The sequence below is a fragment of the Wolffia australiana genome, chromosome 4 (genome assembly GCF_029677425.1).
Source record: "Wolffia australiana isolate 7733 chromosome 4, ASM2967742v1".
Classification (NCBI taxonomy): domain Eukaryota; kingdom Viridiplantae; phylum Streptophyta; class Magnoliopsida; order Alismatales; family Araceae; genus Wolffia; species Wolffia australiana.
This window is the reverse complement of record NC_135838.1, coordinates 8,652,986-8,676,069: the sequence shown is the minus strand read 5'-3', so window position 1 is coordinate 8,676,069 and position 23,084 is coordinate 8,652,986. Positions and strand designations below refer to the sequence as shown.

The 23,084-nt window shown below is 42.8% G+C and overlaps 1 protein-coding gene across 3 annotated transcripts; it reads left to right on the top strand.

The window, feature by feature from the left end:
- The first annotated feature begins 12,600 nt into the window (after positions 1-12,600).
- Positions 12,601-18,378, top strand: LOC144701835 (Thioredoxin superfamily protein). Of its 3 annotated transcripts, none has more exons than XM_078573614.1 (2): positions 12,601-12,982; positions 18,063-18,378. In XM_078573614.1, the coding sequence occupies exons 1-2, from the start codon at positions 12,635-12,637 to the stop codon at positions 18,150-18,152; spliced, it is 438 nt and encodes a 145-aa protein (XP_078429740.1). In that variant the 5' UTR covers positions 12,601-12,634; the 3' UTR covers positions 18,153-18,378. The 3 variants fall into 3 exon arrangements, with proteins under 3 accessions (XP_078429740.1, XP_078429742.1, XP_078429741.1); XM_078573616.1 differs by lacking the exon at positions 18,063-18,378 and adding an exon at positions 14,518-15,074 and having other exon boundaries at positions 12,602-12,982; XM_078573615.1 differs by lacking the exon at positions 18,063-18,378 and adding an exon at positions 13,749-13,995 and having other exon boundaries at positions 12,602-12,982.
- Positions 18,379-23,084: the final 4,706 nt, after the last annotated feature.

Here is a 23,084-nt window from a genome sequence, read left to right as displayed (position 1 = left end):
TTATTAATTAAACATAGAAACATATAGATTAGTTAACTAATGATCTATTTAACCAAATACATAGGTAAAGTTTCCAGCCTATGGGATGCCAAGCCACACCTCATATTCTAGAAGATACATCGCACCAAATCAGACTCCTAGATAACATAAGGTATGTTTAATCGTCAAACCCTAGTACATCATTTAGTTGGCAATGATCAACAATGGGGATCATTGGAGAATGCTTTTACCAATATCCTTACTACCTTAGCAAGGGATTTAACTTCATCATCTTCCTTGAGTCAATCTCTTTTTGTACCAAGGGCGGACGATCCCGTCTTGACCACTCGATCATTTCCGTTTACTTTTTACTATATCTGAGCTAAGAATTATTTATATCCCATGATTAGTGACTCATTTAGGTATAATACCATTTAGGGAATCATATTGATCAATCCAATGAACTCTTTTTCTACAAAGCACACTGTCTTTTTGTAGTGTCTCCTCACTAATGGCCACAAGGTCACCCTTAATTATTGTATTAGTAGGATCAGATAGTGCTACTCTGTGCGGACATTTTGACGTCCATCTTGACTATCCATTAAATAGGAATATTCATAATATATGTTTAAGGACTAATGATCTCCGTATTATGATTGCATTATAATCCACTATCTCATTGCACGTATTTGTAGACTTCATTATAAAGATCACAGGAGACTAATAATGAATAAATATTTATTCAGTGTACATGAATAACTCATGGAAATGTGATTGGCTTGGAGGCCACATAATATCCATCATTAGTAAAATAGAATCGTGTTATAAATTAAACCCATAGGTTTAAATATGGACATTACTTAATGTAAGAGTTAAAAGCCATGTTGTTTTAATAATGCAAAAGCAATGTCATCAAATAATTGAAATATCATAATAAAATTTTCCAAACATAAACAAAAAATAATGATTTGTAAGCTATTAACAGGGGAATAGTGTCATTCTCACTTTCACAACATAGCTATAGAGTTTGTCTCGCTCATGAAATTTCTCCTCAGTTGACTCCACATGACATTGGAAACTACTAAGCCAAGTTTTGGATTTATTTGTACACAAATTGAATACATGCTCTTCATCTTTCTCTTTGTGACAGGGTTTGAAGCCCCAGGTCCGAATCCCCATCCTTTAATGCCTTCTCTATAAATCTGAATTGGGAACCAGAAGATTCAAATACATGTTGTTACATGGAACTAATGAATTTTTTTTGCGAAGCCAAATCAAAGTCTTTTTACATTTAAAGGGCTTCACTTGTGGAACCCACTCCTCCCATTACATAATCTCATTGATCAGATTCCAAAAATTCCCAATCTCAAAGAGTAAGTGAAAAAACTTATAGCTTGAGGGAAGATTTACAACATTTTTTCTATAATATGATTGCCATTAAGACTTGGGAATGGATATTTTTTTTCATCAGTTCTATGACCTTAATGTCATCAGTCTTCCATCCTGACCTTGGAATGAAATTAGGGCAAAAATCCTTTATATCTTACATTCTGTTCCATTCTATCATCTAGTGCCGGGTGATTTCCTCTAGATTGATAGTTCTCCTTCCATTCCATCACCTTCTTCCATCCTCACAGAACTGCAGACTGTATGATGGATGATATCCAGAAATACCATTCTGCCCAATTACAATCCATCATCTGTCATCTGTCCATTAACCTTAGTGCCAAGGCCTAGACTGTCGACTAATTGCCAGATCTTGGGCTTATTGCGGTTCCATCCCACTCCGTTACGTAGTATGGAACCAATGATTTTCTCTAGGTTTACATCCGCTCTCGGTTCCTTCCATCATCTGGGTCCATCCAGCCCCTCCTGTCAGCCCTTCACGGAGGAAGACCCGGAAAATGCCAACAACAGACATGGGTTACTAGTAACGCCGACTTTGCCTGCGGATCCAATGGAAGACTCGGACAACCTACCACTCATCGTTGGTTAAGAAACAGTATTCCACCGGAGTTTGAACCCAAGAAGACCCGGATGACAGTTATCACGTCCACCGAGATCTGATTCCATAGTATAAAAGGATGTCGGGTCGAGGGGAACGGGGACATATCTTTCTTTTGATGTTCATTGCTTGTTTCGCCCATCTTTATTTATCAACGTCTTCCTTCCATTCTCTTCCCTTCTTTCCATTTCTGAGTTACAATACTCTTAAGTCATGGCACTTGGAATCAGAGCCAGGTTTCTCTGGATGCAAAAGGAAGAGAAACCTTCAATGGTGGGAAAAAATGCATCAAAGATGGAGAAACATGTACCAGAAGTATCTGGTGAAGCAACTGAGCAGCGTCTCGACGAACTGGAGAGGAAACTTCAGGAGATGATGTCTGACTCAGAGGAACTATGAGAAATGTTTGGTAGACAGATTTGCGACAGTCACATGCCCAAGATTAGCTGGGAAAACTTGGCGGAGGTCCGTTAGAGGATTGAGTCTCTCATCGCAAACGTGAGCTTGATCAAATTCTCAATAGCAAGAGGTACCAAGATGCCCGGAACAGGAGGTCCTAGAGTAGCAGAACCTCATCCTTTTGGGGGTTAGAGAGATAAACAAATCTTAGAGAATTTTATCCAAGATTTGTCCTAGTACTTTGAGACTTCCTGGACTCTAGAACATGACCATGTAAGGCTTATATCAATATTCTTGTAGGGTGATGGAGGTGACAAGTGTGGGGTTTGACATTGAAGGCGTCCGACATATTTTATTCCCGCTCAAGTAGCTTTTAATCTCCCACTCTCTATTCCATGTTAAAAGGAACATCTTGGACATCTATTTTCTCAGAACAAGGGTTTCTTCTTTTGTGGTTTCATCCTTTCTTTCTTCTTCTCCTTTTTTCTCTCCCACTAGGACTTGTGCTGCCAGGGAGTGGAAGCTGGGATTCTATCCCAACATTTGGTATCAGAGCCTGAAGTCTGGTCCAAGGAGGAAACAAGAGCAAATCCATGCCACGACGGGCTGGTGAATCTGCTTCGCAAGGTGGTGTGATGTCTTCAGCAAAAAGGTGAGTCTGGTGGAACTTGTATCATGATACCCAGGTCTCTGGTCGATAGTGGACATAATTTCCCCATTCTCTCCAAGAAGAACTATTCTTTGTGGGCTATGAGAATGCAAGTTTTGTTGGAGGCAAATGGCTCATGGGAAGCTATTGAGGCAGAGATGGTAACGAAGAAGGACAGGCAAGCATTGTTCATTATATGTGGAACAATATATGATGAGATATTGGCTCAGCTTGATAGCAAGATGACAGCCAAGGAGATGTGGATGATGTTGAAGATGAAGAACTTGGGAGCTGCTCGTGTTCAAAAAGCTGGAGTGCAAGCCCTCAAACGCAAGTTCGAGCTGCTCATCATGGGAGAAAATGAGCTTGTATCTGACTTTGTAGGGAAGTTGTCTAAGGTCGTCACTCAGCTAAGGACCATGGAAGAGAATTTAGAAAAAGGAGATGTGGTTGCCAAGCTACTCTGAGCTACTCTGGCAAAATTTGACTCTATTACATCCTACATTGAGCAATTTGGGGAGATAGAGCCAATGACGTTGGAAGAAGCTGTGGGATCCCTCAAGATACATGAAGACAGGTTGAAGGATGGTCAATCAAGAAGAGAGGACCAAGTTCTGCTAGCAAGAGCTATCAGAAAGGGCAAGAAGAAGACGAAGATGAAAACTCTCGTGGCCATGGACGAGGACGCGACAAAGGATGGAGCAAAGAAGACAACTACAGACCTCGAGATAAGTCAAAAATTAAATGTTAAAATTGTGAGAAATTTGGGCATTTTGCTTCTAAATGCCGTAGCGAGAAGAAAGAGGAAAAGGCAAATTTGGCCAACGTCGAGGAGAAGGGCGAGCCGGCCTTGCTGATGACGTTGAGAGAGCCTCTAGATCATGCACTACTCCAGGGGAGTGAGGAAGATCCTCCAAATGCCAGATATGTGGTACCTCGACACGCGGGCCAGCAACCATATGATGGGCATGAGAAGAAGCTCCCCTTGGTAGTGTTCGCTTTGGCGATGGGTCAAAGGTGGATATTCAAGGCAAAGGAAGCATCATATTGTACTGTCAGAGTGGAAGATAAATGACATTGAATAACATTCTCTTTATCCCTAAATTATAGTCTAACATTTTGAGTATTGGGCAGCTTGAATAAGGCTGCAAGACTCTGATGGAGTGTGGTCATTTGATCATATACAATCAATAGGAGAGACTGTTGGCAAGTGTAAAGAAGATGAATGGTCATTTATATCTGTTGAAGCTAAATACTAGCAGAGGTTGTTTGGTTTCGTTTGATAATTCTGCCCGAGTATGGCATGAGCGCTTTGGGCATCTCAACCAGCAAGCAGTGAAGTTGTTAGCTGATCGAGAGATGGTCGAAGGATTACCCTCTCTACCATCCCCTGACCAATTATGTTGAAGTTGCATAGCAGGAAAGCATTCGAGAGCTCCATTTCCATCTTCATCAACATTTAGAGCGAAGACACCACTTGAGTTGATGCACGTTGACTTATGTGGTCCGATCACTCCGTCGACATGGGGTGGTATTTCTTATTTTATCTTGATTCTTGATGATTTTAGTCGACTCACTTATGTTGCCTTGCTAAAGAAGAAGTCTAAAGCCCTTGGCTCTTTCATAAAGTTTAAGGAGATTGTAGAAGGTGAGAAGAATGTGAAGGTCAAAGTTCTCAGGACTATTGAGGAGGAGAGTTTGCTTCAATAGAGTTTTCAGCTTATTGTGATAAGCATGGGATAAAGAGACACTTGACGGTTCCAGATTCTCGGCAGCAGAATGGTGTCATTGAGAGAAGGCATTGGACAATTATGTCCATGGTGAGTTCTATGTTGAATAGGAGAAGCCTACCCAAGGAGCTATGGGTAGAGGTAGTGAGAATGCCGTGTACCTCATGAACCTCGCTTCAACTAGAAGCTTAGAAGGAGCTACACCGTATGACGCTTGGACAAGGTCAAAGCCTAAGGTTGCACACCTTAGAGTTTTTGGCTGTCTAGCTCATGTGAAAGAGCAGAGGGGCACTTGAGCAAGTTGGATAACTGAAGCAGGCCTATGTTCTTCATTAGTTATGAAATTGGGTCTAAAGCTTATCGCTGTTATGACCCTAATAGTGGAAAGGTGCATGTGAGCGGAGACATCATCTTTGAAGAAGATGCAAAGTGGGACTGGAATGTCCCTGAAGTGAAGAAGAAGCAAGGAACCCAGCTCTCTCATGGTTTTCCAATGTTAATTGTCAATTGTGATGGCTAGGAGGATGAGATACTAGTGGAGGAAGCTGATGTTGCATCACCTCTATAAGAAGTGAGCCTTGAACCATGGGAAGGAGATCCTCTTCTCACTACTGAAGAGAGCTCCCCCAGGTGGTTCATAGGTTTACAACGAGTTTATGAAGACACTGAGAAAGTACACCTTGACCAAGAAGAGTGCTTGGTGATAGAAGGGGAGCTTGAAAATATTCTAGAAACTTCGAAGGAGGAGGTTTGGAGATGTGTCATGAAGGACGAGATGGACTCTATTGAGAAGAACCGAACATGGGAGCTGGTGAATCCACCTAAAGGCTGCAAGACGATCGGCCTTAAGTGGGTTTTCAAGCTGAAGAAGAACTCATATGGAGAAGTGGTGCGACACAAGGCCAAACTGATCACGAAGGGCTACGTCTAGAAGCTTGGAGTTGACTTTGAGGAGGCATTTGCACTAGTGGGGAGAATGGACACCTTCCATGTCTTGGTGTCTCTAGCGGCACAAGGACGATGGGACTTGCATCATCTTGATGTCAAGTAAGCTTTTCTCAATGGAGAGATAAAGGAAGAAGTGTACGTGAAGCAACCTGAGGGGTCATAAAGAGGGGCAAAGAGCATATGGTTCTGAAGCTGAAGAAAGCCTTGTATGGCCTAAGACAAGCACCGCAAGCATGGTATACCAAGTTGGATAACTTTTTTTATTTCCATTGGTTTTACCAGCAATGTCCAGGAGCACGCAGTCTACATGAAGATTGCAGTTGCAGTTGCTAGTGGGAGTGTACGTTGATGACTTGATCGTGACTGGGCCAGAGAGCTGTCACGTTGAGGCATTCAAGTGTAAGATGATGGACATGTTCGAGATGAGTGACTTGGTATTGTTCAACTCTTACTTGGGCATAAAAGTTATTCAGTTAGATGGGCAGATCAAATTAAGTCAAAAAGGTTATGCAATGAAGATTCTACATCATAGTGTGATGATGAATTGCAACCCAGTCCATACACCGCTTGAAGCGAGACAAAAACTTACCGTTGAGAGCTCGTCTGCTCCCATTGACTACACAGATTACCGGAGTCTGATTGGCAACCTAAAATATCTGACTCATACCAGGCTTGGCTTAAATTAATTTGTGGGAATGCTAAGCAGGTATATGGAGAGACCGACAGCTGAACACATGACGACGGTGAAGAGGCTCTTGAGGTATATCAAGGAACATTGGACCTTGGTCTATGTTATGAGAAAGCAGTCGGAGAACAAGAGCTGGTTGGTTGTTGTGATAGTGACCATGCTGGAGACCTTGATGACCATAAGAGCACCATTGGTATTGTATTGTTTCCCGGGCCAAACCTAATAAGTTGGGCCTCACACAAGTAGAAGATCGTAGCTCTCTCTTCTTGTGAAGCTGAGTACATATATCCATGAATGCTGCAGCGTGTCAGGGAATTTGGTTGGCCAGGTTGATTGTAGAATTGAAAGGAGAAAGTCCGAAGCCTGTGAGACTGATGGTCGACAACAAACCTACCATAGCCGTTGGCAAGAATCCCATCTACCATAGTCACTCGAAGCACATCGACACAAGGTTTCATTTTATCAGGGAGTACATTGAAAAAGGTAAAGTAAGTGTGCATCATGTCATCTCAGAAGATCAGCTGGTTGACATATTCACAAAAGCTCTTGGACGACTGAAGTTTGGGAGCTACGTGTGAAGTTGGCAGTTCAAAGCATTCGCAGGGAACAATGTCAAGATCAAGGGGGAGATTGTGGGGTTTGACCTTGAAGGGGTCCTACATATTTTATTCCCGCTCGAGCAGCTTTTTATCTCCCGCTAATGTTCCATGTTAAAATGAACATCATGGACATCTATTTTCTCAGAACTGAGGGTTTCTTCTTTGTGGTTTCATCCTTCCTTCTTCTTCTCCCTTGTTATCTCCTGCTAGGACCTGCACTGCCAAGGGGTGGCAGCTGGGATTCTATCCCAACAACGAGGACTACAAGATCCTGCAAGAGATGTTATTGGATCTTGCAAGGACTTTCGGACAGAATTAACATCGTAATTCCAACCAGAAAACAATCATTATTCCGCATGGGCGGACTTGTACGAACTATGGCAAACAAGGTCCATCAGAGATTACGTAAAACAGTTCACTTCCATCGTCCTCAACATTGAGGACATGAGCACCTCCAATCAGCTCTTTTTTCTTCCTGAAGGGCTTACAACTGTGGGTGAACTTAGAGATTCAATGAGGGGGCGCAAATGATCTATCAACGACAATAGCTACTGCCGAGTTGCTGGTTGAAATCCGGCGAACATCAAATGAAAAGGAGAATCCTTGCAGAAGCTATGGTCAGGGAACAGGAGGCCGTAGACGTGGAATGCTGTCAACTTTTTCCCTGACCACCCGCACAGAAACTTCTCTCACTCCTACCTCCGGGAATGGCCCGAAGGGTGGCTATTTCAACTGTGGTAGTCCTCACTAGCGCTGCGACTGCCCAAAAGGAAATGACAAATTTTCTCACACGAATGCCATCCAGGCTGAAGTGGAATGAAAGAATGAAGACATGGATATCCCCATTACTCAATCAACTACAACTCCTGAACGTAGTTCAGATGGCTCCAAGTATTTGTCAGCTCCACACACCACATCTCATATTTCTTCCAATGCAAGTCAATATGATCAACACCATTGCGATGCTTGATAGGGGCGCCACCAACAACTTTGTTTCCACCGATGAACCTAGATTACTGGGACTTCGGTGGACTAAAGCACCCAATAGGGTAAAAGTTGTCGATAGGGAGATTAGGCCATTTATGGGAATTGCGTGGCAAGTCCCCATTCAGATAGGCAACTGGCATGGAACACTCGACGTGTTGGTCCTTCCGCTAAAGGACTTCACGTTTATCTTGGGTATGAATTTCATGCAAACAACAAAAGCGGCCGCTTATACCCATGTTCCTGGAGCAATGATCTACGGTGGCAATTCATCATGCTTCGTTCCTAGTATTCAGTATTGATTGACCACCTCCTAAGGTAAATCTACTCTCCTTTCTTCAAGTGAGAACTGGATGCCCTTCACAATTACAAGAGTTGAAGAAGCAACTATTGGAACTTCATGAAAGTGATTTTTTGGGCGAGGCAAAGATATTTTCCAAACTGGATCTTCATAGTGGGTATTATCAAGTCCAGCTCTGGCAAGGCGATGAGGAGAAGACAACCTGTGTCACGCACTATGTCACGTACGAGTTTACTGTGATGCTGTTTGGCCTCACCAACGCACCTGCCACCTTTTCCAGCTTGATGAACATGCTTTTTTGAGATGTTCTGGACAAATATGTGGTTATCTATCTTGACGATATCCTGGTCTATAGCACTAATATGCATGAACATGAGACTCATCTATGGACAATATTCAGCATACTCACCGAAAATTCCCTCTTCCTCAATCCCAAGAAGTGTTTCTTCGGACAGTCTCAGGTTGAATTTCTGGGACATATTCTCGACAGCGGACAACTTTGCATGAACCCGTCCAAAGTTGACACCATTGTCAATTGGCCGGCACCCCAATCAGTGGGCGAAGTTCGCTCATTCCTCGGGTTAGCAAGCTTCTAAAGAAGATTCATCAGTCATTTCTCGCAAATAGCACTACACTTGACGGAACTCCTACAGAAGGATCGCCAGTGGCACTAGACTCTAGAGTGTCATGAAGCCTTCGACAACTTGAAGAGGACAATCTGATGCAGGATGACTAGATGTGACGGAGCTAGGTGATGACGGGAACTGAATTCTAGGACAACTAGGGGTGATGGGATAAAACAGACCACAAATCACACGGTCGAGTTCGAAAATTAAATCTGATGAAAATACTAATGGTGCAGCCCCTCTCCTCGTCGAGGACGGGAGTACTGTCCTACAACCAACGTGGTGATGCAAAGCACCAAAATCAATGACTTTGAACAGGCGATCGCTAGAAGATTCAAAGGCCTATTCAATCTGTTCGCTTGAAGATTCAAAATCCAAATCTAATCTTACGCCAGTGGAAGAATACTCGAAGAATACTGGACGAAGAACACGGTACCAAAGAGTGTAGAAGTACCTCGGCACATGATAGTGCGTGAAGAGGCTACGGGAAATTCTCGACGCGTCGTTGGCGGGACGATTGACTTGCGCTTTGACAGGGTGTCGCGGAGCCAACTACGCGATCAGTTGGGGGGGGGGTCATGGGGGAGTCGCCCCCTTGCGGGGTGCGGGGCAGCGCCCCGACACCTAAACAGTATGCGCGGTGACCAGTGGCTGAGAGGGCATCCATGTGCACGATGGGTGCGTGCTGGTGGCCGGGGACTCTACGGGCACAGGCGGATGGGACGCGGTAGGCACTGACGGTCGAGCGCGCGGCAGGCACGGGTGGCGGGGTGCACGGTGGGTGCAGGCGGTTGGGGGGAGGGCACGGGCGGCCGGGGTGCAGGGCAAGGGTGGTGGTCAGTCAACGGGCGGGCGGCAGGAGTGGTCCTTCCTTGACGGTAGCAATGGTGACTACAAGAGGCGGTAGCGGCGGCGGCTCGAGAGGGTACCCCTAGGGAAAACTTTCTTTTTGAAGAAGAAGACTTCAATTCAAAAGAAAATTCACTAAGTGTTTCTTACAACTTTGGCCTATGTATAGGCCTTGGAGGAAAGAAAAAATACGAGAAATAAAATAAAGTGCACGATGTGTTATTGAGTCACGTCAAGGGGGAGTTCTAGATCTGGCGATGATGACGTGTCATGACACGGGACATGTCGTGTGTAAGTGGAGACGCATCTGATGCCGATGCATCTGGTGGCGATGCGTTTACTTGGTCGTTATCGCGACGGTTCTTCAGTTGATGTTGGCGATAAGGCAGGATGTTGGGCGTCTGGGTAGATGGTGGCGGTGCATCCGAAGATGATGAGTTGATGTCATTGCCACCACAATCACTCAAGACCCGGTCTTACGACTTCTGGATTTCTCTCAAACATTCGAAGTCCACACGCATGCCTTTGATCTTGCTCTTGGGGGCGTTTTATATCAAGGCAGACAACCAATCGCCTTCGAGAGCCAGAAACTCAAAGATGCTGAATGAAATTATGCGGTACAGGAAAAGGAAATCGCAGCCATTGTACGTTGTCTGAGGGTATGGTGACATTATCTATTAAACTGACCTTTGACGGTCATTATAGACAACATTGCAAGGAGCGACTTTCACTTTCAGAAGACCCTTACGGGTCACGAAGCTCAATGGCGAGCGGTCCTAGCTGAATTTGACTTCTCAATTGTCTATCAGGCCGACCAATCTAACGTCATGGAAGACGCACTCAGCCGCCGCCGGGGGATGTCACGATGAACTCCCTCTCAATTTTATAATTTGATGATCCCTTCTCGGCTAAACTGCGAGCGGCTTATGACAATGACACCACCACAAGACAATTAAATACTCAGATCGAAGCATGAACAACAAAGCGCTATTGGATAGCCTATATATTCCATGCTATGGTGGTCTGCGGAGGAAGCTTCTCCACTAATGCCACGATACCCCGTGGGGCGGGCATACCAGTCAAGAGCGCACTCTGGCATTACTCCATCATAACTTTGTGTGGGAGAAGATGCATGAAGATGTGGAGCTCTAGGTGCAAACTTGTCACACTTGCCAGATAGACAAGACTGAACCCCGAGCAACCGGCGACACGCTGGAACCCCTCTAGATTCCACACATGCCATGGGAATCTGTCTCTCTAGACTTCATCACTGGATTGCCAAAGGTTCGGAACTTTGACGCTATCCTCGTTGTGGTCGACTGATTTTCCAAGTATGCATCCTTCATTCCAATCGGCCATCCCTACTCTGCAAAGGAAGTCGCTGACACATTCTTTCAACACATCGTTATGTGTTGGGGCCTTCCCAAGTCCATCATATTGGACCGTGATGCTCGTTTCACCAGAGTGTTTTGGATGTCACTCTTCCACAAGTTTGAAACCAGTTTATGATTCTCTTCAGCTAATCATCCGTAGACTGATGATCAGACCGAGCGGATGAATGCAATCCTCGAGGATTTCCTCTGACATTATGCGAGCATCAGCCAACGGGAATGGCCTGATTTGCTGGATGTAGCTCAATTTGCTCATAATTCTCCACGATCATCTTCTACTGGCGTTTCTCCCTTTAAACTGGTGATTGGTCGACAGCCGGAGTCCCCCCTCAGCTTGCTTGTCAAGTATATGAAGACCAATTGCTACAGATCACGCGGAGCTCCTGGATTTGGCTCGTGACAATCTGGAGAAGGCCTGTCTACGCATGAAATAGACAGCCGATGTCCACCGACGTGATGTCTCCTTTCAGGTATACGACGAAGTGCTTCTGTGGATTTTCCCAGCGTATCACAAGTCCATGCGGAAAGGGCATCACCACCAGGGCCTCATTCCCCGTTACGATGGACCTTTCCCCATCCTGGAAAAGATCGGACACGTCACTTACCAGTTGCAGCTCCCACCACGACTGACCATACATCTAGTGTTCCATGTTTCACTCCTGAAACAATATCATTTTGACCCGGTGGAGCCCGAGCAAAATGAAGTGATTTGCCCTCTGCCAACTATCACCACCACGCTTCTCGACACGGTGGCACAGATTCTCGACCAGCGTGACATCAAGGGAACAGAGTATTTAGTTCAGTGGGGCGACCAACCCGAAGAAAAGGCGTCGTGGGAGGATGCCAAGAATCTATTGCGATTCGACCGCCAAATTCAAGAATTCGAGTTATGACGAGCATCGACGAGGTCGTCGATTTCAGCTAGTGGAGGAGAATGTCAGACCATCACGGAGGAAGACCCGGAAAATGCCAACCGACGTGGGTTACTGGTAACGCCGACTTCGCTTGCGAATCCAACGGCAGACTCAGACAACCTACCACTCATCGTTGGTTAAGAAACAGTATTCCCCCGTAGTTCGAACCCAGGAAGACCCGGATGACGGTTATCACGTCCACCGAGATCTGATTCCACAGTATAAAAGGATGTCGGGTCAAGGGGAACAGGGACTTATCATTCTTTTGATGTTCATTGCTTGTTTCGCCCATCTTTATTTATCAACGTCTTCCTTCTATTCTCTTCCCTTTTTCCGTTTCTCAGTCACGATACTCTCAAGTCGTGACACCTCGGACTGGAACGGAACGGCTGACAGTATAACGGATGACGTCCAACGGCGTCCCGTCCCGTTCGACTCCGTCAGCCGTTCACAAGTCTTACCGGATCATAGGCTCATCGGGTCTGACAACGGACCGGTCCGGAGCCGAAATTCCTTTATAAAAGCTGAGCCGCAGGAAGTTCCCATTATCAGAGCTGTCCGTTCTCTCGACAATGGCGACGACTGCAGCTCTCCGGCTACCGGCAGTGACCACGATTGGGCGGAGAAAGGCTATGGCGGCAGAGCTGAAGAGACCACTTCTGAAGACCTTCGCCGCCATTTCTTCATTGTCAGCGAATAATGGAGGCAAGCAGAAGCAGCTGATTTTGTACACGAAGCCGGGTTGCTGCCTATGCGATGGCCTCAAGGAGAAGCTCGAGACGGCCTTCTTATTGGGCGGCCCGCGCTCCCTTGCTGACGTCCAGTTTCATGTTAGAGATATCTTGGAGAATTCCGAGTGGGAGCGGCGGTACCAGTACGAGATACCCGTCCTCGCCCGCGTTCTTCCTGATGGGTCCGAGGTAAATGTCGTCCTTTTATCCCGGATTGTTTGGAGTTTCCTTTCTACAATGTTCAAAGTATATAATCCTGTTGATTCCGTCTATTGTCTCTCCTCCTTTTGATTAGGGTTAATCACAATATGAATCATATAATCCCTTTCAATCAACTGCTCTAGATCCGGAATTCTTGGAGAATTTTTGTATGTTTTCTCAAGAAAAGTTACAGTTCGAGATATATTTTTTTGCTTTAATCCCGAATGGACTCTTTTGGTTCATTCTATTGTCTCTCCATTTTGAAAAGAATTGTTTTCCTGAAGAGAAATAATATAAGATAATTCTGTTTTCAACCTGGATCATGCTCTCGGTCCTGAATTATGGGGGAATTTCTGTATATTTCTCCGATGATGAGTCGGATAAGGTAATAGAAGATTTTTGCCTTGCAGGCGAATATTTGTTAAGCAGTCAAAACCGTCCCGTTCATTTTGATTCATATTATGAACCTTTTTCATTTGGTATCCTTTCATTTCTTCTCGCCATCTCTGTCTTCTCATAAGCATTGCTCTTTCAAATACATCTACTTTGTTATTAATCTGAATCATGCGCTAGAATTTCTGCAGAATTTCTGTATTATTCGCCATTAATGGGTCAGAGAAAGCTATAAAAGCTTTCGAACCGATGGTGCATGTTTTTTAAGTAATCGATTCCACCGGGGTGATTATATTTAAAGGAATGGAATTTGTTCATATGTATCCTTTCACTGCCCTTCCATAACTATCCACCATGTCAGGAAATCCTCCCAAGGTTATCCCCTCGGCTGGGAGTTGAGCTTATACAAAAGAAAATATTTGCTGCGTTTGAAGATCTGGAATGAGTTTTCATAGATTCCACTTTTAAAGTTTTCTGAAAAAATGTGTAAATCTGTTGACAACTACAAGCGGCTCAGCGGTTTTTTCCGGAGGATTGAAATTCCCCTTAATGTGCACAGTCAAATTTATCCTGGGCACACGTTATTTTCTGTGTGAACATTGCTCTATCTTCTCCACTAGCTTTAAACTGTGGCTCTTGAATATTTGAGGTAAAAATTATATTTAATTAGGGAGGTTGGGATAGATATTAGATATCTACTCACTGATGATTTGTGGAGAACTGGAGAGAATGTATGCGAAAGGTACTAGAATAAATTGACTTTCATATAAGGCGAAAACTTAAGTTGCAAAATAACTTTCAGCCATGCTGGGTAATAATACTGGGTAATAGGTTTACCGATTTTGTAATTTTCCGGAGGCATATTTTCATCAACTGTAATGATGGAAATGGAAAAAGTTCCACAAAACAATTACAATAAAATAATAGATAGATTATGTCTGCCGAAATATTAGCTGTTCCGTTCCTTCTTTTCCATTCCTTCATTTCTATTTCTGGTCTCTTCTTGTATTGGGCCATCTATTCTTAGCCCACTTGAATGTACAACTTGGCCAGTATATAAGCCAAGGAACTCTAGTAAAAAAGAAGACGTCCATTTCTTGAATGCTGTTTTCCCGCTCCCCTTCCTACAGCGTTGTGGAGAAGTTGTGGAGTCCAAAGAAGAAGAAAGGTACTTGGTGTGAAGTTTAACATATTAAAAAGGAGGAAAAAGGGTGATGGCGCGTCAACGACGTCGTCCGCGCCGCCTGCCACCGTCGTTGAAGATCGGGTGAAATCGCTCAATTTATCATGTTTTGTTTTTCGTCGTTCTTTCTCGTCTCATCCTGTGTTTACGTCGTGTTCGCGACATGTCCCGTGCTTTCTTAATCATCCTGTGCTGTTTTCTCGTCTCATCCTGTGCTTCCTTAATCATCGTCACGGAGAGGGATCCTTAGTCATTTTTGGATCCCCCACCCTTATGCCCTTCTCCCTTGCCTCTCTTCTTTCTTTTATTTTTAATTTTCCCTTTTACCTTGTAATGAGGGGGCCCAATATATAAGGGCCCCCTTAATGGACCCCTTTCTTTCCTTTTGTTGACCCGAACTAAGGGCACATTTTTGACCTCCCCCTTTATAAGGGAGGAGGGGGCGCCCTAATCCCTTGGACCAGGAATAACAAAGAGTAAGTTTCGGGTTGAAATTTTCTGGTCTCCCCCTTTATCCAGTGAAGAGATCTCAGAAAGGAAGGAGAGAAGAGGAAAACGAGGAGGGTGATCTACCTGTTTTCAGATCGACCTTCCCCCCCTTGGTTTGCTGAGCGTGCCGACCCCTACCGATCATGCTGTGAAATTCCAGCCCTTGAAGAAGCAATGGCATCTCCAGATCGCCGACAAATTTACTCGCCAGATTGGGCGAATTCCTGCCGGCAGGTCGATTCTGTCTCTCGATTTTGTTGTGACTGCTTCCCGATTGATCTCGTTGGGAAGGACCGTTCCCTGGGCAAGCCACAATCAGTCGAGATGGCCAACGAGATAGAACAACCGGTGGGCGGTTTGCCGTCTCACTATTGCAGACGGTGACCTTGCTGTGTACATGTCTTGAGGAGTGTGTCTCTTGCTAGAGATCGTGAAGAGAGCCCCATTGACCTTGCCGTGTACATGTCTTGAGGAGGATCCAACCTGCTGATCATTCTACGACATCCTAATTCGATCGATCGCTGTCGCTGGCACGCGATTTGCGTTCGAGTTGGGAGCCAATTTTTTGCTCGATGGAGGCAGTAGTCGAATCTGGGAATGCTGTTGCCAGGGGATTGACAAGAGGTTTCCTATATTGAAAAAGGATTCCGAATGTGTTGACCTTCCCCCTCCCTGATTCACTACCTTCTACGCGACTACCTCCGACCATGCCCCTTGCGGCTAACAGTGGTTACGACCACCCTTCCCTCTTTCTTGGCGCGTTCTGGGCGCATCATTATGATCCCTCGGCCACGCTCTTGATCGAGAGCCTGTTGCTTGATTCTCCGGTGGATCACTCTTGTGTCAAAGCCGTGACCCCTAAGGAGGGATGACACTCCTCTTGGGGAGAGTCTCATCTCGGATCTTTTCCCCCGCCAAGTGTTCGACCCTAGTCCACCAGGCTAACATGCTGTCCAGCCGACTCACAACTCCACTGGACGCCACTTCCTTGTGGTCGTTGTCTCCTGATGCTGAGTGAGAAGATCGATCGTGCACGCCTGACAGCCGTCGCATTATCGAATGGGAATTCTGCCTCGAGTGCAGATCCTCCCATTGCCGCTTGCTCGCCATAACTGCCATCTTCATCGACAAAGTGCTGCCCCTCCTGGGGTTACGCCGATTAAGACCGGTGGCCGGCTGGAGCCGTGACTGCTGCCTCGCTTGCCTCCTCTTCTCCTCCAACCTTTATCATCGCGCCAGAACTACATCGCTTGTCGAGTTGCCGTTAGCTCTCCGGCGCCTCTTCACCACGCCCGCTCCGACTGCCGCTGACCGTTGACGATCCTACACAACGAGCCACGATGATGACGAGGTACACTGTCCTCTCGCGTCGCTTGTTCATTTACCTTTTGTAGTACATTTTTGTCTAGACTCCACCGCGCTCGGGCTAGGTAGGTGAGAGAGGTTTTGAGAGAACTACGACATACTTAAGTGTCTTACCGATACTAACGACACTGTCTGTTACATGCGAGTCCTACGGATTGATTCTGTTCGGCCGTAGATGCTTTCATTCCTCTGATGAGGTTCGAGAGGCCACCATCGCCGTCACCCAGCGACCGCGTCCAAGCTTGGAGCTCAGCGCCTCCCTCAAGTCGGAGCCTACACGTATGACACGTAGGATACCCATTCATCACGTCGTAGTTGCATAACCCATTAGGGTTGCATTTGTCAGACGACGACACTGTCGACATTCGATACCACCATCACTTGTCGGTACTGAGCCATCATACTCGGTGCCGACCGAACGACGTCCCTGGCGACGTCCGACATAAAAGGCCTATACATGACAATTCTGTAAAGCGATATTTTCTTACTTTCTTTTATATATGACTCAGTAAGGCCAAAGACTAAACTTCAACCGAGCCGATTGAAATTTCCGTAATCGAGATTACAATTATGTTTGATTAAGTGGTATCGTAAAAAATGTCTTTCTAAACACAAGAGGTCATCCTTTAAGGGGAAGGGTGAGTGAAGTGCTAATCCATTTGATCTTATACATACTGATGTGTGGGGACCGTGTTTTATGTCATCATTGAATGGTGCTCAATGGTTCCTTATAATTGTTGATGACTGTACTCGATTGACATGGACATATCTTCTTAAGAGTAAGCTAGAAATAACTGACATTATCAAACATTTATCACCATGGTACAGACTCAGTTTGGTGTCCAAGTGAAGATGATTAGATTAGATAATGCTTGAGATTACTTTAATGCAACACTAAGATCTTATTTCAAACGCATGGTATTGTTCACGAGTCCTCATGTTTGTATACGCCGCAACAGAATGGTATAGCTGAAAGGAAAATTGGTCATGTTGTAGAGACAACCAGAGTTTTAGTTATTCATCAAGCAGTACCTAAATATCCCTAGGGAGAGGCCCTATTGACTGATGTTCATTTGATCAACTGTTTACCATCCTAAGTACATGGATGCAAGAGTCCTATCGATCTTATGACCGAATTTTTCCCATTGTAAAATTGAAAACTGGACTGAAACCTAGACTTTTTGGCTGCATAGTTTTTGTCCATATACATCATCCGATTGACAAACTCAGTCCAAAGGCTCTAAAATGCGCATTTGTTGAATATACATCAACCCAAAAGGGTATAAATGTTATCACCCTCCATCCAATAAGATGTTTGTGTCACTAGATGTAACCTTCAATGAATCTGAAAAATATTTTTCATCTCCATGTGGTACAGCTGAACAAACTTTACAAGTGGCAAAAGAAGTCCAATTTCCTCTTATGTTATTGCCATCAGAAGATATAACTGAAACTACTTTTTGCCTTCTCTCTCCTCTGATTCCGACATCAGCAACGTGGCGCGCGCATATCCATATAATGCTTCAAAAGAAAATGATCTCGCGCTGACATGGCGCACGCTGATGCGCTGCCATGTCAATTGCGAGTCTTCTTTTTCTTTGACCTTCTCCTTCCTTTGTCTTTTTGTCTTCCTTCTAGGTGCAAGCGCCACAAAAAACGACAAGCGCCACTTGGGATATGAAAAGCGCGTGTGGAAGATCAAGCGGCGCAAATTCCAAAATACATTGACTTCTCAACATGCACGAAAAACAATGATGATGACTAGGAGAGAAAATTTCAAGGGCTCGGATTTTTTCAACTTGAAACGGCGATAAATTTTGATCTACAACTCCGATTGAGTTGAAATGTTTAGTGTTGCTTGGTCTTCCCCTCCTCTTTCTCTCCACACCCTCTGATTTATAAATAGAGGCATGGATCATTGTAAATTTCATCTTGAACTTGATTCCTTCTTGCGTAGGCTGGTTGAAAGATATTTAGTTTGGGATCCATTAAGAGCGTTCTTGGTGTACTTGGAACGTAGCCGAGAGCGAGCCTAGTTGTTTTTAAATGAAAGTGAATGGAGGGGCAACGGAGAGGAGAGGAGCGTGCGTGGGAAGAAGCATTGGAGAAGAGGAGGTGCTTACCTGCACTCATGAATTGTCGTGATCCTGACGGAATGTAAGAATCTAAGGTAAGTGTCTTCCCCTTATGTTGTCTATTTTGTGACACCATAAACGTAATTAGGGTTTATAGTCATACTTGCACTCTCATTTTACTCTCTTTTCTCGTCTCTCCATCCTCGCCACCATAGCACTCCAAATCCAATCACTATCAGCATTCATACCATCGTCCATCATCATGTCCATCACGTGCACTGACTCTTTTCTTTGTGTTGAGGAGTCAACTATCTTCTCTAAGAGAGTCAGCCAACTCGCAAGTCAATCAGCCACGAAGACAAACTCGTCACCAGCCAGACTGATAGGAATTAAACAATATTAGATTGTAAGAATCTGATATATACTACATATACTCGTTATGAGATTTAGGTCAGGATTAAATCTAGGTTCAAAGATAGATAGGATCAAAGATAGAGGGCTAGGATTAAAGCATAGATAGGTTCAAAGACACATCAACAGTCCATATTTAAATAAATCTAACTGTTATAATTTGTTATAATGTTTAAGATTAAAACATCCACTAACGGCGATACCTGTTTATAAATAACGGATATGGTTAAAATGGACATATTTCTATAATTACTTCTCATATGTTACTATAAAGTTATCAACCAATGTTGAATCAAATTGTGGAGAAATACAACGATCTTCTAATCACCATTCTTGGTGTCTCGTCTCTTCTTCTTTTCGTCTTCTTCTTTCTTCTCCTCTTTCTCCCAATCTCATCTAGATTCTTCACAAAATGAACTTATAACTTACGTATTTTTTATCAATATCACCAGCTCACAACCTCGAATCTTGTTTCATCAATCCTCTTGCCGATCATCACTAGTATAAGAAAATAATTCCTTAATCATCGTTCCCTGTGGAGACGATCCATACTCATCAATAATTAAGTATTTGTATGTACGGTTAAATATATTTATATTGAATAATCTCAATCACCAACGAATAATTTTAACCCTAAAATTCAGTTTACCATTTGGCCCCGCTGTCGAGGAATGGTAGCCATTAAGGATTTAATTTCTTTTATTTTGGTGATTTTCTCTCTATTATTAATCGTGATCAAAGTAGTGCAATCAGTTCCACGAGACCGACAAAGACATAAAGAAAAGGTAGAACTCTCATCTTATAAACTATATTATTTTTTACAAATTTGAAGAATACATATCATCATAAACGGTAGATGATCACAAAACATAATTAGAATGAAAGTGAAGAAGATAAAGAAGAGGGTTTGAATAATCAAAACAACTACCTTGAGAATTGTGTTATAAACAAAGGAAATAGACAATGTAGATTAAACAAATTTTCTGTTCCTTTAGGATACGAGCCTCTTACTAAGATTAATGCACCTATCCACGAGGGTTCAAATTTTAAAATTGATCATCATATGATCATTCGCTCTCATTTTTCCATGGTTTATCTCAAGAAGAGCTGTATATTAATTTGAAAGAAATTACTTTGATTTGTCAAACATTTCACTTACGTAATGTTATGAATGAGTTTAGTAAAGTGCAATTATTTACTTTCAGTCTTAGAGATAAAGCCAGAAGTTAGTTTACATCTCTATATCTAAATTTTGATATATGGAAAGAGATGGAAATGGCATTCCTAAATAAATTCTACTACGTTGGAAAAGCTGATTCATATCGATAAGAGATAAGATAATTTTGTCAAGGGCGCGATGAATCCTCAGGAGAAGCAGGGGAAAGGTTAAAAAAAATTATTTGAAAATGTCCACACCATGGCATAGAAGAATGGGAGATAGTCCAAAACATTTTATGCAAGATTACGAAATCAAGATCGGAAGATGATCTACACGTCTAGTGGAGGTATGTTCATGCATAAATATTTAGATGAAGCACTAGGCATTTAGAAACGCTAGCAGAAAATGATGCATATTACGCTGCTCTTAATCGTAATGGGAGTAATGCAGATTCTAAGAGGGGAGGGATGATTGACGTGAATGCCATTGAACCTGATATACGAATTGAGCAATTAGCAAAAGCTGTTTCTGATTTAACTACACGAATTGATAGTTTAAAATCACCCAATTCCTCTCATTCTTCTGAAATGGATACTTCACTTTGTCATCATTGAAATGGATACTTCACGTAGAAATAGATTGTCCAATGCATGAGCAAATCATGGTTATTGATCAATCTAAGATGAATAGACCTATAGCTTAAAATTCCTGGAATCCTTGAGATAGCGGCTATCTAAAGAATAATATGCCAAGAAATACATATCAAAATGCTATTCCTTTTCAGTAGGAACACATAAATTTCTATCCAAGGCGTAATCACAATACCTTCCACCAAGCTACTAATCCTTCGTATAATGAACTCCACACAAATTTGCCAGAGAAACAAGATAAAATGAAGCAGATGCAAGCTCAAAAGATCGGAATGCTACAAGAATTAAAGAAGGAAATAGAGTGAATGAGAGAAGAAAATAATTCAAGAGCCTAATGGATGCCCCATCCATGAAACAGGTCGATTCCCAACTCAATCCCAAAATAATCCTAGGAAATTATATTTTATCGAAAGTCATGATTCATCTTCGCACGAAACCATGCATATAATTTCTAAATTACACTATGGGAAAGTTTTGCTGGATATTTCTGAAATTCAAAGAGAAGAAGTAGAAATATGTTAAGAAGATAATGATGATTCTACCAAAATAGAGCCTAATCGAATAGGTCATGTTCCAACCATTCCTTTCCCTGGTTCTCTAAAAAACTCTAGAGTTAAACCAGACCCTCATGATCAAAGTCTTCTAGAGATTTTTATACAAGTAACTATCAGTATTCCCTTGACTGAAGCAATCCAACATATTCCATCTTATCCAAAAATTTTGAAAAATCTGTGCACACCTTGCCGAAAGCATAAGATAATTCAATTATGAGAAAATGTTAGTTCTATTTTACAAAATCTTCCAGAAAAACGTAGGGATCCAGGAGCCCCCCTAATCAAGTGCGAGATAGGAGAAATGATTTTTTTTTAAATCATTACTTGATTCAGGAGATAGTGTCAATTCTTTGCCACAAGCCTTATATGATAAATTTAAATGCGGGGAATTAGAACCGATTTTTTAGAGTTACAACTAGCAGATGGTTATATTAGGCTGCCATAATGGGTTATTAGAATATGTTGTTGTCAAAATAGAACAATATTATTTTAGGGTTGATTTCATAATCGCCAATATGAAGGTGACCGATAATATTAGAAATGCTCCAATCATTTTATGAAGAGGGAATAGTAGAACTTAAAGTTGGTAAAGAAAAAGTGGAGATTAACATAACTAAGTGAATGAAATATCTAGAAAAATTGTCCGAAGCATTAAGTTTTCTCGATGTTTTTGAGCATATTGATTACAACTCTTTACATGAATCTCCTTAAGAAATTTTCACTCTTCAATTGTTGATATGTATATATGCCCTCTTGATGTAAATATTGTTTTAAAACCATTACCACCAACTTTAAAGTCTGTATTTCTAATAGTAGATAATGTTTTCCAGTTATCATTTCATCATCTTTATCTTTGAAACAAGAGAAAGAATTGCTCGACATGCTTAGAAAGTATAAATCTGCCATTGCATGGTCTATTTCTGATATCAAAGGCATTAGTGCATTTACATGTGTTCTTAGAATTTTTACATAGGAAAATTGTAGGCCTACTAGAGAATGTCAAAGAAAATTAAATCCCGTCATGAAAGATGTAGTTAGAAAAGAGATATTAAAATAGTCAGAAGCTAGATTTATTTACTCGATATCTGACAATCATTGGGTTAGTCCTGTGCATGTAGTCCGTAAGAAAACAGGAATCACTGTAACTTGTAATAATCAAGGGGAATAAATTCAAACTAGACTCCCACCTACTTGGAGGATTTGTATTGATTATATAGGAAGCTTAATGCAGTCACAAAGAAATATCACTATCCACTGCCATTTCTTGGTCAAATCCTTGAAAAATTAGCAGGAAAAAACTATTTTTTGTTTCTTTGATGGATATTCAGGATACAACCAGATAGAAATTCACCCTGATGATCAAGAAAAGACTAATTTTACTTGCCTTTTTGGAACTTTAGCATTTAGAAGAATGCCATTTGGACTATGTAATGCACTAACTACATTTCAAAGATGTATGAAGGCTTTATTTTTCAGATTTAATTGGAGACTGTCTAGAGAATTTTATGGATGATTTCTCCATTTTTGGAAAAAAATTTAACACGTTTGACTAATTTAGTAAAGGTTTTGCAGATTTGCGTGGAGAGACGGCTAGTACTCAGTCGGGAAAAGTCACACTTCATGGTTCAAGAGGGAATAGTACTGGGGCACTTGGTCAGCAACCATTTAGAGGTGGACAAGACCAAAGTGGAGGTGATCTAGAACCTTCCACTCCCCACCAACACCAAGGAACTTAGGGGGTTCCTCGGCCACAGTAGCTTCTACAAACGGTTCATTAAAGCTTTTGCTAAATTATCAAAACCGTGGACTAA